This window comes from Leucoraja erinacea, chromosome 5 (genome assembly GCF_028641065.1).
Source record: "Leucoraja erinacea ecotype New England chromosome 5, Leri_hhj_1, whole genome shotgun sequence".
In the NCBI taxonomy this organism is placed as follows: Eukaryota; Metazoa; Chordata; class Chondrichthyes; order Rajiformes; family Rajidae; genus Leucoraja; species Leucoraja erinaceus.
Window position 1 is genome coordinate 75,785,592 of NC_073381.1, and position 19,365 is coordinate 75,804,956.

A 19,365-nucleotide genomic window follows, 5' to 3' on the forward strand; every position below is an offset into this window, starting at 1 on the left:
CTGAAGCAAAATTTACAGCCAGATTTATCACTTCTGAGACTTTTTAGATACCAAAGGAATCAAGAAAAAACACAAATAATGCCTTAGTTGAAATGCAGTGAGCAAATGCGAAAATTCCCAATATTTTCAATTCCGATATCTGCACTGCCAATGTTCGCCAAGCACTTTAGCTGTTGTTCTTTCAGCTCTCGCTTCTCTTTACCTTCATTTCGCTTCACTTTTGGAATTCTGAAGTTGGGTACATGTCTCTCACGCTTGCCCCGACTTCCACAATTTTTTACAGCGCAAAAATTCAACATTCTGGCGGTTTTTAACAGGTAGGAAAGTACGCGTTTTGTGTATGAACAATATATACCGGAAGCTGCGATGTCCTCCAGATGGATTGAGCGGTTCCGTGCGTCAAGCCCTGTGACCTTACGTGCAACCCCCCTATTGAGTCAATAATCTAAATAGATACAATTGTGGATTTGTGCAGCCTGCAGTATGCTGTGGCCTACTGCTGACATATTTGTCAGATACATTTATTTATAAATCTCATTGAAATGAATACGCAGGTCTGTACACACACAGCTCAGCTGGCGAGAATATTTATTCCGAATGACCCATGACCTGGGCATGCGCAGTTGAAATACCGAACTCACTTATTAAGGTGCAACCCGTCCCTTTTGTACAGGTCACCCCTGCCCCAGAAAATATTCCAGTGATCTAGAAATCTAAATCCCTGCCCCCTGCACCAACTCCTCGGCCACACACTCGGGTCCCCTATCTCCCTGATCCTACCCTCATTAGGTACTGGCTACTGTAGATACACGAGGAGGGAATAAGTTTAGTACAGGGTCGGCGTGGACTCAGTGTGTTGAAGTGTCTGTTTCCATGCTGCATCTCTGAAAATAAATGCTTCATTCATTCATTCATTAATGGCCAGGCATGTGTCACTCACGCTCTGGGAGCGCACCGCCGCCGGCCGCGCGCGGTCCGCACTCACTCACTCGCGCGTGCGCGCGCGCCCCTTCCCTGAGAGCGAGAATGCCACGTGATGGACATGCGCACAGGTAGTTGGGAGAGCTGGAGGTGGCCGGGGGAGGGCGAAGCTGCGCGTGCGCGAGTGGAGGAGGTTGGGTCCGTGCGCCTGGCGACGGGAGTTGGTGGCCACGCGCGTGCGCGTGCCCGGCCGCTTGGTGGCCTGCGCATGCGCGTCCCTCTGGTCCGGGAGACATGGCGACAGCGGCGGCCTGAGCATCTCGCAGTGTGTGTAAGCCGAGAGCAGAATGGCGCGGCATAGAAATGTTCGCGGGCTCAAGTACGATGAAGGTATTGAGCACTAGGAGTGTCGTGGGCTGGATTTGTTCTCCCGATCGCCGGCTGGCAGAGGGTGGTGGCGGCAGCGGCTCCGGGCCCTGTGTCCGTTTTACTCGAAGTGGGAGGGGAAGCTCGGCCTTGGGTTTTACATCCAGCACTGATTTGTGTAATTAAAGCTACCTTAGTGAATTGCTGCAAAATAATAATTAATTGAATTAAATTATTTATAAAACCTATCATGAGGGGATGTTAAACACATTTCGAACTCGGTTTTGATTTTGTGCACAACAAGTAAAGTTGTTGCAAACCACATTTTCCAAGTGGTGGATACAATTAAAGAATTGCTTGCATATATCACTTTGATAACTAATAGGATAACTGCTTTTGAGACTGCAGTTTCATTTAATTACTGGATACTATATTTGCTAATTCCTGCAAAATCTGTTGGGATTTGACTGCATACTTTATTTCTTAATTATGATCCTTCATAGCACTGAAACTTATCCTGATGTTTAAGGTGTAATTTTAAGTGTAAACGCGTGTTCAGTAAAGTGATACTTTACTTTTTTTTTTTAAATACTCTGCCAATGATAATCTCAGTGTGGTACCTTATTGTAAGGGTGCTGTGAAGTTGATTACATTTCCACATGTCACACAAATGTTCTTAAGTTTGACTCAACTACTCAAACAACAACCCAATTGAATCAATATGTATCTATGTTTTCATATGATTGCACTTTAACTGATGGACTTAACATAGGAAGATGTCCTGAATGATGATAAAAATGTCCAAAGATGTATACAAGCAGAGTATCTTAGTCAAGAGTGTTTAATTGTCATATGCATCAGCAAAGTAAGAATGAAATTCTTACTGCATTTTATAGGTCCAATAATGCACATAATTATACAATAATCAATAACATAATAATAATCAGTAAAACTGAACAACCAAACTGTAATAGTGCCAAACTGAAGGATAAAGTGCAACCAAAACAAAGTCCAAGCAGATCATTGTTGTTGCTGAGGTAGGATTGTGTTTAGTGCTGTGCAGTGTTCAAGAGCCTGATGATTGCTGGGAAGAAGAAGAAGTAGTGGTCATGATTTCTCCTGAACTACCTTCACGATGGAAGAAGTGAGTGTGGTTCTTTGATGTTTAGAGATGCAAACTGGAAACAAGCCCCACAGCCATGCTGACCATTGATCACCCATTCACACTAGTTATCCCATTTTCTCTTTCACTTCCTACTAGGGGCAATTTAGAGGCCAATTAACCCACAAATCCGCACGTCTTTAGTATTTGGGAGGAAACCGAAGTCGACGGAGAAAACCCATGCAGTCCAGGGAGAATGTGCAAACTCCACAGAGACAGCACCCGAGATCAGGATCGAACCTGGGTTTCTGGCGCTGTGACACCTTTACCAACTGCAGCACAGTGCTGCCTACTGTATTAGCTGCCTTTTTCAGGCAGTGCTTCCTATCAATGGTCGGGAGGACAGTACCGTGATGAACTGTGCAGTGTCTACCACTTTTTGCAGCCTTAGTTCTGAGCGTTCGAGTTACCGAACGAGACCATGATGCAACATGTTCTCTATCTTCAGGTCAAGTCCACACACAAGATTAGTTGTTCAGCCAGAGCTGCATACAATGGTGTCTGTCTTGTGCTTCTTGTGCGTGGTGGTGGAAAGGGCCACGATGTGAATGCTCTTTCCTTCACCCCATGTTCTCTATAATAGAGAAACAAGGAACTACAGATGGTGGTTTACAAAAAAAGGCACAAAGTGCTGGAGTAACTCAATGGGTCAGGCAGCATTTTGGAGAAGAAGATAGGTGACTTTTCGGGTTGGGAAATCAAAATGTATTGTCTTTCTTCTGACTGGTTAGCATGCAACAAAAGCTTTTCGCTGTACCTCAGTACACGTAGCAATAGACTAAACTGAACCAAACTGAACTGGGATTCTTCTTCGGACTGATCGTCTTCAGAGAAAAATTGAAAAGAAAATCGGTGCCAGAACCGTGAAAGACAGAAAATACTGGTTCGTGGAAATCTGAAATGAAGAATTCTGCAAAAACCCAATGGCTCGGGTTACATCTGTGGAGAGAAAAAAATACTGAGTTGCATCATAAATAGTCAGGGATTACAAGGCAAAAGGAATCTGAAAAAAAAGTATGCTGGAAACACCAAACAGGTTAAGCAATATCGGCAGTGAGAAGAATAGAATTAGCACTGACTGTCAGTTACTCCAAACGCAGGGCTCCTTGATGAAATATCTTCGATCTGAAATGCTGACTATATTACTGCTTCCCAAAGATGTTGACCTTCCCACTAAGCGCACCAGCATTGCCTGCTCTTGCACTGGAACTAGCCAGGTCTGACACCGGAAATGATGGTTAGATGAATTGTTGAATTCGCTGTTGAACTGTTAATCTCATGAGATGAGATTGTTATTCTTCAAACTTCCTTTGGGATTCATTGGAAATAAAAGTTAGATGCCAAAGTTTGGTTCAGAGCGTACATGAATCTCAAATTCTCTGACCTACAGTATCCTCCATAATGTTTGGGACAAACACCCATCATTTATTTATTTGCCTCTGTGTTCCACAATTTGAGATTTGTAATGGAAAAAATCACATGTGGTTAAAGTGCACATTGTTAGATTTTAATAAAGGCGGCTAACCAGTGGTTTGCATCTTGCAGTGTAGCCTCTGTATTTCTGTTCATGAAGTCTTCTGCGGAAAGTGGTCATTGACAAATCCACACCTGAAGAGTGTTTCTGACAGGTGTTTGGGGATTTTTCTTTATTATAGAGAGAATTCTTCTGTCATCAGCTGTGGAGGGCTTACTTGGCTTGCCAGTCCATTTGTGATTAGTAAGCTCACCAGTGCTCTCTTTCTATTTAATGATGTTATAAACAGTTGATTTTGGTAAGCCTAAGGTTTGGCTGATGTCTAACAGTTTTATTTTTGGTTCTCAGTCTCACAATGGCTTCTTTAACTTTCATTGACACAACTTTGGTCCTCATGTTGATAAACAGCAATAAAAGTTTCCAAAGGTGATGGAAAGACTAGGTGCTGAGAAATCTCTTATACCTGCATGAAGGAGGCAATTAAACACACCTGAGCAATTACAAACACCTGTGAAGCCATGTGTTCCAAACATTATGGTGTCCTGAAATGGGGGGACTATGTATAAACATAGCTGTAATTTCTACATGGTGAAATCAAAATGTATAAAAATGGCCTTTATTAAAATCTGACAATGCACTTTAACCACATGTGATATTTTTTCTATTACAAATCTCAAAGTGTGAAGTACAGAGGCAAATAACTAAATGATGGGTCTTTGTCCCAAACATTATGGAGGGCACTGTATCTTTGGCCTCAAAGATGAAAGGCAATTAGAAGCTCAGGACGGTGGAAATGTTCTACAAAGAGTTCATTCAATTCTGTGTTTGGGGGATTTCTCCAAAATAGAGTAAATCACATTGTGAGCACTGAAGCGGAAGGGCTAATGAATCACCCCTTCACCCGTAAGCCGTATTTTGGTCCATGGATGGTGTAAAGGAAAGAGATAAAAAGTCCAGGTTTACATCTCTCACGGCTGCAAGGTGTGCCTGGAGAAGGGGAATGGTTGTTGGCAGAAGTGGAAGAGCGAACCAGGAGTTGGGAAGGAAAAGTCTGTGTGAAATGGGGGGGGATGGGGGGGGGGGGGGGGGGGGGGATGTCATTGCAAATCTTGGAAATTATTGATTTGCATGTGGAGGCTGATGGGGTGAAAGGCAAGAGGAGATTCTTCTCTTGGTCTAGGTGAGATGAAAGAGGGTGAGAGTAAAAGATGTGGTAATTTGAACAGACTTGGTTAATGCCCTATCTGGTGGAAGGAGACTCTTTTGTAGAAAGCGTTTTCATTAGATCAAATGTGATGGAGCCGTGGAAATGGAATGGAGTCTTCAAAAGCTGTGTATGAGGGAGTGTCAAGATATTCTAACAGGAGGCAGGGTGGGAGAAGATTACATTAGCTTTTAGTTGCCTTGTCATTTTAATTTTCCAACCCACTCCCACTCTGACCTCTGTCTTTCATTTCTCGTACTGTTCCAATGTAAGCACGAAAAATAACAACTCATCTGATGGTGAGGTTTACTATAGCTTTCACGGGTCAACAAATTCAGCTATTTTGGATAATTGTCCTTTCCAGCTTGTTGGAACTGGCCCATTGTAGTGTAAGTACAGGGAATGTTGGCAGTTTTCGAGGGATGGATGCCAATTTTGAGAAGGAATGATGGGTTGGCATTTGGGGTCAATGACCTGTTTTGGTGAGTGGAGTCACTGGCTCTATTTCTCCCTTGATGGATGCTGCCCAGCTTGCTGTGTGATTTTAGTATGTCCCTTTTTTCAGATTTGCATGATGTTGTAGATTTTCGCCTTTCAAACTAACATATGTAACCTGTCCTGCATAAGCTGTATTCTGTATCTCACACATTTTCGCTTGGTTTCCATTTATCACAGACCTTCCCTTTGTCTCTCCACTCCTTTTCTTTCACTGACAGGAAATATACCTGCATTTGTTAACCCAGTTCTGATGAAAGGTCATTGGAGGCAATCTTGCCGTAAGAAATCTATTTTCTTTTTTTATCCGTGATGTGCCTTTCTAAATGAATAATTTATAATTGATTCTAAAAATTTCCCTTCCTCTAAACTAACTGGCTTGTAATTACTTGGTTTGATGATTTTACCAGTCGTCCAGTTATAGAACATAGAACAGTACAGCACAGGCAATAGGCCCTTCGGCCCGCCCACAATGTTTGTGCTGAACATGATGCCTAGCCAGGGCTTTCACTTCACTTTTTTTCCCTGTTGCCAGCCGGGCAACCTCGGCAGCTTTTTAGGTTGCCAAATGACAGTTTAGGTGGTCATTTAAGACAGCTTGCATGACGCGTGCGATAATGTGCTCGGACGAAGTGCATAGTTACCAGTCGGAATTATGGTCAATGAAGCATTCACATATTATTTCTGCTTCAAATAAAGTGGCAAACTAAACAAATTCACCAATCAAGACATGATATATACCACAATGACATGCGGCAAAATTATAATACAGTATCTCAACTCTTTTTACACGTTGGAATTAATGCAATTTCTATTATCTCTTTCCACTTCCAAACAAAAATCTGGTTGGATTATTCAGCGTATGATCAACCTCGATGACATCAAGTGCAGGCTTGGCGATCGCTTCGCACAACACCTCCACTCAGTTCGCAATAACCAACCTGATCTCCCGGTGGCTCAGCACTTCAACTCCCCCTCCCATTCCGAATCTGACCTTTCTGTCCTGGGCCTCCATGGCCAGAGTGAGGCCCACTGCAAATTGGAGGAACAGCACCTCATATTTTGCTTGGGTAGCTTACACCCCAGCGGTATGAACATTGGCTTCTCAAATTTCAGGTAGTCCTTGCTTTCTCCTCCGCTTCCCAGGTCTCCCTCAGCCCACTGTCTCTGCCTCTTCCTTTTTTCTTCCCGCCTCCCCGCACCCTCACATCAGTCTGAAGAATGGTCTCGACCCGTAACGTCGCCTATTTCCTGCGCTCCATAGATGCTGCCTCACCTGCTGAGTTTCTCCAGCATTTTTGTCTACCCATTCAAACAAGTTCGGTTATCCCACTTTCTTCACCCACGTCCTGCACATTAGGGGCAATTTTACAGCGACAAGTTAACCTACAAAGCCAATGCATCTTTGGGATGTGGGAGGAAACCCACATGCTTGCAGGGAGAATGTGCAAATTCAACACAGTGCCCAAGAACAGGATCAAACTCAGATCTCTGGCGTGTGAGGCAGCAAGTCCACCAGCTGTGCCACTATATTTTATTTTCCAACACACAAAAAATTTTAAGTTGATAACTTTGGTTACTAAAAAAAAAGAAACCATCCATTTTCAGTCCTAAATCTCTAAGTGACGCTATGTCCCCCTTTACAGCTACTGTATGTTTTAATTCAGTTCAAGACTATGGGGCAATAGATAGGCCATAAAGTTGCGGCCTAAAATTGCCAGAGACCCGGAATTGTACTGAATAACACCACGCTCCATTTCTCATCAGTCCAATCTTTATATTTCAAGGCACATGGGTGTCCAACACTTAAGTTGCTTTTTTCATCGGTCTGGCTATACAATTGGCTTCAATGAGGCTCTGGTGCATGGTGCTTGAGCTTATTGAGACTCCTGCTGCCTCAATCTATTTTCAGGACATCACTTGTCTTACTCGGATCCTTACTTTCTCGAATCAGCAAGGCCTAATCTCTTGCAGGTGTCTTCCTTTTGCATCTGATCAGCCCATCCTCTTGGGCATAAGTGATCTGGTTTGATCCCTTGCATGACAGTCCTGGCTACAGAAGCTTAGTTCGCCCCTACCAAATTTTTCTATTTCTGTTGGGATTCCTTCATTTACAGTGTTCTGATTTGGTGCTGTATTATCTACACATTACTAAAACTATTTGTTTGCTTGTATGCGTGTGCGTGAGTGACGTTGCAGAACTCCGCCAGAATGGTACACGATAGCGCTACAATTTTTGGCCCACCTTACTTGCCGTTGTCCTGGGATGTAAAAGAGACAAGTTTTCTTTGGATTGATGGTATATTTTACAAGTTATTGACATTTGAAACTTTACAAAAGCCACTTTTCCACTTGCCATGCCCTTCAGCCGCGTCACAATGACGTCACAATGGGCTCCCGAATCTCATTTACTAAAAAATCGCGATTTCCAAAAAAACTCAGTTTTAATCAAATTCTTCCATTTTCATTAATGTTTTGGTTTTTAAAGAAAAAATGTGATTTTCATTGAGAATTCCATTTAAGAAAATAACGTTATTTTCATTGTGGGTAGGGGGGAGGTGAGGTGTGGAGCAGGGGGATAGAGGGAGAGGAGGGGGTAGGCAGGGGAGAGGGGTTATGGAGGGATTGACTGAGGGTACGGGAAAGGAGAAAGGATGAGGGGAGGGAGGATGAGAGGGAAAAGAACAGGGAAGGTAAAGAGGCCTGGCATGGGCCAAGCCCCGGGGCTGCAGCCGGGCTTTCGGCGCTGGGGAACGGACACAGACACGAACTGGGCCCTGAGCTCGGCTCCAGGTCCTAGGCTGGGGTTCGAGCCGGTCTGGGGGCTGCTGCTCCGGGCTCGTGGGAAGGGAGAGGAGCGGGACCCGGGGCAAGGACTAGGCCACAGCCTCGGCCTCCCCCTCCCAAGGCTCCAGGCCGCTCGGCACGTCCCCCCCGACAGCCTCCGCCTCAACTACAACTTAATTGCCGACGTGGTGGAGCAAATGGGGCCGGCGGTGGTTTACATTGAAATACTGGGGAGGTGAAGAGGGAGACTGGGGGGATCGAGGGAGAGGTAGGTGTAGGGAGGGGGAAAGTAGGGGAGGTGAGGAGGGAGAGGAGGGTGGATAGAGGGAGAGGTGGGGGAGGAGGGGGGGAGTAGGGGAGGTAGGAAGTGGGGGATAGAGGGAGAGGAGGACAGTGGGGAAGGTGAGGAAGGAGAGAGGTGGGGCGGGATGGGGGGAGGTGAGGAGTGGGGGATGGGGATAGATGAAGAGGAAGTGGGTAGGAAAGGGAGAAGGGTACTGGAGTGAGGGTAGGGGAAAGGAGAGGGAGGGAGAGATGAGGGAGTGGGGGAGGGGAGGAGGATAGGGGAAAGGAAGGAAGAGGGAGAGTGAAGAGGAGGGGAGGGAGTGCTGGGGATGAGGGGAATGGAGGAGGATAGGCGTAGGAAGAGGAATTGTGAAGTAATGGAGGAGGAGAGGGTGAATATAGAGGAGGGGAGGGAGGTAGTGAGGGGAGGAAGCAGAAGAGGGTGGGGAGAGGGAAGGTAATGGAGGAGGGGAATAGGGGACTGAAGAAGGAGAGTGAGATGTGTTCACATTGATATTATATTTTACAAGTTATTGCCAAACTTTAAAAACGTCGCACGCCTCGCTCTCACTTGCTGACCGCGCCTGCTCAGTTAGGTGAGTGTTACTGGGGGACTATTGCGTTGGGGAACGGGACCCCGTTAAAAAATAAAAAAATACTAGACCAAGTGGGCCAATACTAGACCTGTTCCCCAACGCGTCCCACTTGGCCTAGTATTTATTAATTTTTTGTATACGCCACTTGGATGATGCAATCTTGCATTATTCATCCAACAAGTGAAATTTCACATAAATCACTGGTAATGAATACCGAGAGAATGACAAATGACTACAAGAACTTTGTCAGAGAAGTTTTTAGAGATTCAGACAAATGTAAGAATAAATGGTACGTTTAGGAACTCATTATATGAAAAAAATAGCAACATCAGCCTGTGTTTCAATTAATTTGTACAAAGATGTATTTGTATAGACTCAGGATCAGTTCCTGTGGATTGGAGGGTAGCTAACGTTATCCCACTTTTTAAGAAAGGCGGGAGAGAGAAAACGGGGAATTATCGACCAGTTAGCCTGACATTGGTGGTGTGGAAGATGCTGGAGTCAATTATAAAAGATGAGATAGCCGCACATTTGTATAGCAGTAACAGAATCGGACCGAGTCAGCATGGATTTACGAAGGGGAAATCATGCTTGACTAATCTTCTGGAATTTTTTGAAGATGTAACTAGGAAAATGGACAAGGGAGAGCCAGTGGATGTAGTATACCTGGACTTTCAGATAAGATCCTACATCGGAGATTAGTGGGCAAAATTAGGGCACATGGTATTGGGGGTAGAGTGCTGACATGGATAGAGAAGTGGTTGGCAGACAGGAAACAAAGAGAAGGGATTAACGGGTCCCTTTCAGAATGGCAGGCAGTGACTAGTGGGGTACCGCAAGGCTTGGTGCTGGGACCGCAGCTATTTACAATATACATCAATGTTTTGGATGAAGGGATTCTAAGTAACATTAGCAAATTTGCAGATGGCACAAAGCTGGGTGGCAGTGTGAACTGTGAGGCGGATGCTATGAGAATGCATGGTGACTTGGACAGGTTGGGGGAGTGGGCAGGTGCATGGCAGATGAAGTTTAATGCAGATAAATGTGAGGTTATCCACTTTGGTGGCAAAAACAGGAAGGCAGATTACTATCTAAATGGCGTCAAGTTGGGAAAAGGGGAAGTACAACGGGATCTGGGTGTCCTTGTACATCAGTCTATGAAAGTAATGCATACAGGTACAGCAGGCAGTGAAGAAAGCGGATGGCATGTTGGCCTTTATAACAAGAGTAATCGAATATAGGAGCAAAGAGGTCCTTCTGCAGTTGTACTGAGCCCTAGTGAGACCACACCTGGAGTATTGTGTGCAGTTTTGGTCCCCTAATTTGAGGAAGGACGTTCTTGCTATTGAGGGAGTGCAGCGTAGGTTTACTAGGTTAATTCCCGGGATGGCGGGACTGTCATATGCTGAGCAGCTGGGTTTGTACACTCTGGAGTTTAGAAGGATGAGAATGGATCTCATTGAAACATATAAGATTGTTAAGGGCTTGGACATGCTAGAGGCAGGAAACATGTTCCCAATGTTGGGGGAGTCCAGAACCAGGGGCCACAGTTTAAGAATAAGGAGTAAGCCATTTAGAACGGAGACGAGGAAACACTTTCTCACAGAGAGTGGTGAGTCTAGAATTCTCTGCCTCAGAGGGTGGTGGAGGAAGGTTCTCTGGATGCTTTCAAGAGAGAGCTAGATAAGGCTCTTAAAAATAGCGGAGTCGGGATATGGGGAGAAGGCGGGAACGGGGTACTGATTGGGGATGATCAGCCATGATCACATTGAATGGCGGTGCTGGCTCGAAGGGCCAAATGGCCTACTCCTGCACCTATTGTCTATTGAATAAGGATACCTCTCATTCTAACTTCAATAAATACATATGTGATCAGTATGTCCAATTGGTTATTTTGTTCATATTTTATTGGATTGGATAAACAATGAGTGCAGCCCAAAAAGTTCGAATATTCGAAAGCCTTTTGCTTCTTTTTAACAGCAATGGTGTTTGGATTTTTCATCCGAGCTATATTGTATGTTCATGTAAAGTGGCAAATGTATTTCTGGGACTATCTATTACTGCTAGGAAGGTGATGCCATTACATCAGCTATGGTTGTCATAGGTTGGTTGATAGCCCTTTGGCTTTTTGAGTCAAAAAGTTGTCGACTTGAGTTCCACATCGGATGCAGAGGTAGAAATATCTGGTTTGACACTTCTTCACTGAAGGAGTCCTGTACAGTGAAGGTGTCATTTTTTATGACATCTTAAGCCCCATCTTCCCTTGGGTAGTTATAAGAGTTCCAATAACACTCTTTGAAAAATAACAAGGATTTATCTCCAATTATTTAATTATGTTCTGGGTCATATTTATCTATTAATGAATTTACCCCCAGAATATTGCAGTGATTATTATATTGTTGTTTGTGCAAACTAGCTCCGGTCCTTTATTTCCGTGCAGCATTCACAGAGGCCATTTCAGGTCATCGCGCCTATATTGCCTCAAAGGTCAACCCAAAATCTGTTTATTTTCACAATAACATTAAGAGTTTCATTATTCTGTGTTTGGTTCATATGACAATTCATTACTCTTGACTCTTTTACCTCTATATTTCTTTCAACTTTTTATTGCCCATCCCATATTCCACCACTCCATATGTAGGGATAAATATACAGTGGTGAATTAATCAACCACATGTCTTTGTGGAGGAAACCCTTTAGATCACAGGGAGAAGATACAAACTCCATGCAAACTTCACAGCTCAGGTTTGCATCAAGTTTGTGGAACAGAGGCAGCAGTGTTCCTCCCTTTGTTGTTTTGTATCCTGTCTCTCTACTTTTACTTCTTGTATTATATCTAAGGCTCAATCATGGCATATTATGTTCCTATACTCTGACACAACAAATACAAAAGCAGATTAAAAATGGACCATATTTTGTGGGAGTAAAATTGGAAAAGACAGTAACTATAAGATGGAGAATGATGGGAATAAACATTTGATCTTTCAGCAACTATAAAAGGAAAAGTCAAATGTTGGGACTGAATTTGAAAAAAAAGAATAATATTAAAACTATTTAGACGTTTGTGTTTTCTGTGGTTGGCAGATTGGTCAAACGTTTTTACCCAATTAAAAAAAAACGTTTTGTATCACTTTAGCTTGAAAATTAACCTGCTTATTTTCAATTGAACATTTTGTTCGGCAGATGATAGTACTGCCAGGGTATTTTATTAAAGCTAGATCATAGGTTTAGATCGAATGTTCCAAAGCAGTAATTATATAATTCCATGTCAGGATCATTTATAACGTGGATAGGAACCTGCTGGTGGCAGTGTTCCTGCACAACTGCTGCTATTCGCATTGCAAGCAGCGATTGTGGGATTTTAAAGTTGCTGTTAGAGCTGTCTCGGTGAAAAACAGGAGTGCGTGGAAGAAGCGAAAGTGCTGTATGGTTGACGAGATAACAGCTAAGTGGACTGCTTTGTCTTGCATGACATTGAGGCTGGTGTAACTGCACTCATCTGGGCAAGTGGACAGTAGATTGCGTTGCGTGTAATAGCTATAGATATACTAAAATTAGGAAGAGAAAATATATATCTTGGAAGGGGTGTATAGTTGGTGTACCTGTGGGAGAGACCCTATGAAAGGATAGATTGAAGTAGTAGAAATTTGAACGGGGAATATAGATATAGAGGAAATTTGAACGGGGAATATAGCGGTGGAAATGTGTTTGCTGCTAACAGTTGAAGTGGATAGAAATTGGGAGAAAGTGATTTGATGTTGAATTAGATTGTGGAAGGTGAGGACAGGGAAATTGGTGCATTCTCTTATTTTGGCATATTTGCTGTATAACTAAAGGTGCTGTGGTCTACAGGTTCTTTGGTGTTATCATTGCAGATTGTAAGTCTACCCAACTCTACAGCATGCTGAGTGGACCGCACACAACAAAAAACATTTAATTGTTCCTCAGTACATGTGACAATGATAAACTAAACTAAGATATCCAAGGTTATGTAGATTTTCAGTGGACAATACATTAAAACATTTTCTAATATCCCATTAGTAATTTATTTTCATTTTTTGCCCTAATTCTAGGCTGAGCAACCGGGCATCCTCGTTGTAAAGAACAATATGGTGCGCAATCAAATTGCTTGATTGCGCACCAGGTTGTTCTTTAGAACGAGGATGCCCGGTGTGCTATGTTCCATGATATAATATTACTTATGTTCTGTAAAGAACTCTTCACTTTTATTGTTGTGGAGAGGTTCAATTTCTCATGATTCAATAAAATCTCACCTGACAAGAGTTTATAAATTATGGTCTCCACCGCTCAGCAAACATTATTTTAAAATGAGAGAAAAAAAAACTAGAGTACACATCTTCCTCGGGCACATGTAAATTTCAGCTTGTATATTTCAGGTTGTCTAAACAAGCACAGTTTGCTTTTAATTTATCCTCACTGGGTGGAAATTGACTTCTCTTCTGACTTTTCTGACCAACCATGGTAACTGGTATCCCCAAAGAAAAATAAAGCTTTGCTTGGCGTGAGCATTTGCATAATGATCTTTAGTAATCCTTTCTACTAATCCCTTTGTTATGGATGAAGGCTTGAAGCGGGATAGTTTTTGATAGTAGGTTTATGTTGAACATGACATGAAGGTCTTTTTGCTTGTATGTTGAGCTTGATTAAAATCACGTGGGAAGATTAGGTCAGAATGGGATGGGGAATTATTGACATGCAGCTCGTCGCTCAGTGTATGTTTGCAGACAGAGCAGACCAGAAAGAAATTAAGGGTGCCTCTACATTTAAATATTTTAAATGTTATGCTTTGCATAACCGCAAACACCCATTTTTAACACTGACACAACTCTGGCAAAGTATGGAGTCTTATTCCTTAGCATTTTATTATTTGTAAAGATTTTAAAATTATAATTTTACTGTTTACTTCCTCCTCTATTATATTATGTCACTACCTCATTGTTTTTTTATTTGTTTTGCTTTTTGAATTTGAATTACTATTGGCCTGCACTTACATATAAGATAGAAAGTTCCAGGCAACAATTTTCTCACAGCACCAGCTTCTCCGTCAAGTGGGTACCTTTTCAAATTCTACCTGCTATACCTATTCATGAAATATCGACTGTGTTGACAAGCCTGATATTTATTGCCATCACTGATTATAGGACCATCCATCTTATTATATTACTAAATGTCTAACCTTGACCACTTCCTATTGTTCTGTGTATTGATTTTAGAAAAAACGCTGCCACTTACGGCTGTGATTTTTGGCCATCTTACTTAGAGTCCCCCTCCGCTGCGCAGGACAAGAGGATTTTTCCCATCAATTAAAAATAAATGAGTTATTAGTGTTTAAAAAATGTTGAGAATCTCCCTCCTGAAGGCCACGCCCCATCCGGAGGGACTATAAAAATGTTCAGTGCCTCAGTCAGTCTCTGCAAGATGGGGGAGCGAGAGGGTTACGTCTCTCAGTCTGAGTTGTGAATAACACTTCTTCTTTTCGTATCTTTGAAGCTGGTTGGTTATATGACAGTTTCCCATTCCTTTACACAGTCCTTTGCGTTTTTATTGAACACTGCAAGATCCTCTGGGCTGCACTGGTTGGGTAGTAGGGGGCAGACAAGGCAGTGCTGCATTGTATGACCCTCTTCTCCACATTCACAGGTGGTTTGGCCAGTTTCATAGCCCCATCTGGCCATGGCAGCTTTTGATCGCCCTGTTCCTGTTCTCAGGCGGTTGAGTGTCTTCCACTGGATCCATGGTGCTTCTGAGCCCGGAGGGAGGGCTTCAGAAGGAGGTATACCCATGTCAGTAGGAGGGGGGTCGTCCTCAAGCCTTTTTGTCCATAGTTGGAGTCTGGTTTCTTCCCGTGATGCTATTAGGGGCTGGACATGGCTGAGAAAGCTTCTCCTGGACTTCAGCCGTTGTGCCGGGGGTATACGTCCGTAGAGGAGGTGGCGTTCATCACTGGTGGCCTTGGTCATCTCTACTCGGCTGGCGACTTCCCGTCTCACATCAGCAGGGGCAATGCCAGCGAGGAGGTGCAGGTTGTTTATGTTGGTGGGCTTCAAGCAGCCAGTGATTGAGCGGCAGGTGTTATTCAACACTGGGTCTAGTTTCTTGGCATGGGATGATCTCTCCCAAAAGGGACACCCATACTCCGCAGAGGAGTAGCACAGGGCCAGAGCAGTAGATCTTAATGTGTGTGCTGTGGCTCCCCATTTGGAGTTGGTCGGCTTCCGAAGGATGTTATTTCGGGAGTTAACGGGAGTGAATAACACTGAACACATGTCTACTAAACTGTGAGTGGTTTTACTGACCTGTCAGTGCCCTTAATGTGGTTTGAAAATATGGTTTGGAAATGCTAAAGCTGTGTTGCCTTTGGTTTGGAAATGCTAAAGCTGTGTTGTCTTTGGTTTGGAAATGCTAAAGCTGTGTTGCCTTTGGTTTGGAAATGCTAAAGCTGTGTTGACTGATTAAAGTTGCCTTGCCCAATTAAAGTTGCCATGCCTAATTAAAGTTGCCTTGCCTAATTAAAGTTGCCTTGCCTAATTCAAGTTGCCTTACCTATATAATTAAAAGTCTAATCTTGACCACTTTTTGTTTGCGCTTACGGCTGTGCTTTTTGGCCATCTTACTTAGAGTTCCCCTCCGCTGCGTAGGACAAGAGGATTTTTCCCATCAATGAAAAATAAAAGAGTTATCAGTGTTTAAAAAATGTTGAGAATCTCTCTCTTGAAGGCCACGCCCCATCCGGAGGGACTATAAAAAATGTTGAGTGCCTCAGTCAGTCTCTGCAAGATGGGGGAGCGAGAGGGTTACGTCTCTCAGTCTGAGTTGTGAATAACACTGAACACATGTCTACTAAACTGTGAGTGGTTTTACTGACCTGTCAGTGCCCTTAATGTGGTTTGAAAATATTGAATTGAATTGAATTTATTGAATTGAATTGAAGTTATTTGCCACACAACCAGGGTCGGTGGTATTTGGGTTGTCAGCAGCGGTACAATAATAAAGAACACACAACCACAATAAAAATGTAACACAAACATCCACCACAGCATTCATCACTGTGGTGGAAGGCACAGAACTTGGCCAGTCCTCCTCCATTTTCCCCCGTGGTCAGGACCTCCACCTTCTGCAGCCGTTGCTGCGGGCGTCCAGATGGTAAGGAACAAAGTCAAGGCAAGTCCAGGATCAGCTCTTCCCCACCGGAGACCGCGGCTTCAGGCTGGTGTAAGCCGCAGGCCGGCGGTCGAAGATTTAAGGTTCCCGCCGCGCCGCAGCCAGAAGCACCACAGACCGCAGGGCCGATGGTCGAAGCTCCCCTCCAGGGGTGATGGTAAGTCCATGCCGCACCCGCGGTAGAAGTTGGCCGCGGGCCGGCCATGATGGCTTCTTCTTCCCCCGGGTCCCCCACGAGGGATCCCGGGCTGTGGACGCCGCGCCATCTGGAGCTTTGTAGACCGCGGCTTCAGGCTGCCGCGAGCCAGCGAAACGGAGCGCTCTCCTCCAGCGAGGGCTCGCCCGCTCCACGCCGAGAGTCCACGCTGCGCCCGCCGATGAAGCCCCAGGCGCGTCTCCGGAAAAGGCCGCGCCGATCCTCGTTGTTAGGCTACGGGGCAAGCGACCTGGAAAAAGTCGCCTCTCCGTGGAGGAGGCGACCGAAGCGGTTTCCCCCTTACCCCCCCACACAAGACACACAAAGGAACATTAAAACAAACTTTTAAACATACTAAAAATTGAAAAGACTAACGCGCTGCTGACAGGCGCAGCCGCTGCAGTGCCCCCTATATGGTTTGGAAATGCTAAAGCTGTGTTGCCTTTGGTTTGGAAATGTTAAAGCTGCGTTGCCTTTGGTTTGGAAATGTTAAAGCTGCGTTGCCTTTGGTTTAGAAATGCTAAAACTGTGTTGCCTTTGGTTTAGAAATGCTAAAACTGTGTTGCCTTTGGTTTGGAAATGCTAAAGCTGTGTTGCCTTTGGCTTGGAAATACTAAAGCTGTGTTGCCTAATTAAAGTTGCCTTGCCCAATTAAAGTTGCCATGCCTAATTAAAGTTGCCTTGCCCAGTTAAAGTTGCCTTACCTTCTGTATAATTAAAAGTCTAATCTTGACCACTTATTATTTGCGCTTTATATTGATTTTAGAAAACACACTGCGACATACGGCTGTGATTTTTGGCCATCTTACTCAGAATCCCCCTCCGCTCATCAGCTACCAAGGATTTTTCCCATCGATGAAAAATAAAGGAGTTATGTGTTTTAAAAATGTTGAGATTCTCTCCTGTCAATCGCGCCATGAAGGCCACGCCCCATCTGGTGGGAGGGGGCAGGGATTATAAAACCTAGAAGTGTGGGCGTGGCTCAGTCCCTGCAAGATGGAGGAGGGAGAGGTCATGATTCGCTGTCTTTAGCGGCCTTGCACCCTGCTTCAAATGGTATGAAACTGCACTTGAATTTGGTGGCCTTGCACCCTGCTTGAAATGGAATTTCAAGAAATAGCCGTGAGTCAACTGCCAGCCCACCAGCCGTGAGTGAGTGAGCTGCCAGCACAACAGGCTTGAGTGATTGAGCTGCCAGCCCATGAATCCATTCGGCCCACATTGTCCATACTAGCCCTCTGGAAAGCCCCCCCCCCCCCGCCACTGGCTGCCAATATTGGAATTGGTGGAGGTGGAATATTGCGTTGGAGGAACCAACCCTCCTATGATGCTGGGACCCAACGGATCCCACTTAGTCTAGTATATTACTAAAACTCTCATCTTGTTTTTTTGTTTGTTTGTTTATTCGTATGTATGTGTGTGAGTTCTGGAAACTGCGCCACAATGGTATTGTCCTGGGGTGTGCATTAGCCAAGTTTCGTTCAGATTGATGTCATATTTTATGTTATTGACATTTTAAAATTTACAAAAAACACCTTTCCACTTTGCCCGTCAGCAGCGTTCAATGTCACAATGATGTCACAATGGGATCCCAAATCACTTTTTTTTAAATTATCGCGATTTTCATTTACATTGATTTTATTCTTTAAAAAAAACCTTTTAATCAAATTCTTCCATTTTCATTAACAGCTAACATTGTGCTTAGGTTATTTTAAAGAAAAATGCAATTTTCATTGAGAATTTCATTTATTTAAAAAAAATCGCTATTTTCATTGTGGGGGGTTGGGATATGTGGGAGGTGAGGAGTGGGGGAGCAGGGGGATAGTGGGAGATGAGGGGGGGGAGGGTGGGGAGGTGAGGAAGGAGAATGGGGGAAGAGGGGGGATAGAGGGAGAGGAGTGGGGGAGGTAGGGAATGGGGATAGAGGGAGAGGAGGGCATTGGGGGAGGTGAGTGGGGAGGGTGGGATGGGGGGGGGTGAGGAGTGAAGGAGCAGGGGGATAGAGGAGGGGAGTAAGGAGGGAAGAGGAGTTAGGAAGGGAGTGACGGGGGAAAGGAGAGGGAGGGAGAGGTGGGATGGAGTGGAGGAGGAGAGGGGAAAGAAGGGAGAGGAAAGAAGAGGGAGGGGATGGGAGTGCTGCGGGATGAGGGGGAATGGAGGAGGATGGGGTAGGAAGAGAGATGGCGAAGTAATGGAGGGTGGGGAGAGGGAGAATAATGGAGATGGGGAATAGGGGATTAAAGAAGGATAGTGAGGTGCATTCTCATTGATCTTATATTTTAGAGGTTATTGTCATTTCGAACTTTAAAAAAGTCGCAGTCAGGCCCCGACTTGCTGGCCGCGCCTGCGCAGTTGTGGGAGGGTTGCCGTGACCCGCGTCACAACGAGGATCTCTGGCGTCACAATGGGAACCCGACAGCCGCGCCTGTGCAGTTGTGGGCTATGGGTCAGTGGTGGAATATTGCATTGGGGGACGGGGCTCAACAGGTCCACAACCTCTTCCGCCAAGGGGCCAGGACACGTGTGTGAGCGGATAGCAGGCACATGGATCCCGCCCCGGATGGCAGGCATCATACTCACTTGTTCCTGGCCTACTGACAATCCCGATCCCGATAGCGAAGCCCAGACACAAAAGGTGCGCGGCCGTGCCGGCGGCTTTGCACAGGATGCGGTACCGCCAGAGCTCGGCACTTGTCT

The 19,365-nt window shown here is 44.7% G+C and overlaps 1 protein-coding gene across 2 annotated transcripts in view; it reads left to right on the forward strand.

The window, feature by feature from the left end:
* The first annotated feature begins 1,154 nt into the window (after positions 1–1,154).
* Positions 1,155–19,365, forward strand: part of hbs1l (HBS1-like translational GTPase) — a 143,297-nt gene continuing 125,086 nt past the window's right edge. For both annotated transcript variants that reach the window (XM_055635958.1, XM_055635959.1), the window contains exon 1: positions 1,155–1,311. In XM_055635958.1, the coding sequence (XP_055491933.1) occupies positions 1,269–1,311 (43 nt within the window). In that variant the 5' untranslated portion in view covers positions 1,155–1,268. The remainder of the gene's footprint in view (positions 1,312–19,365) is intronic.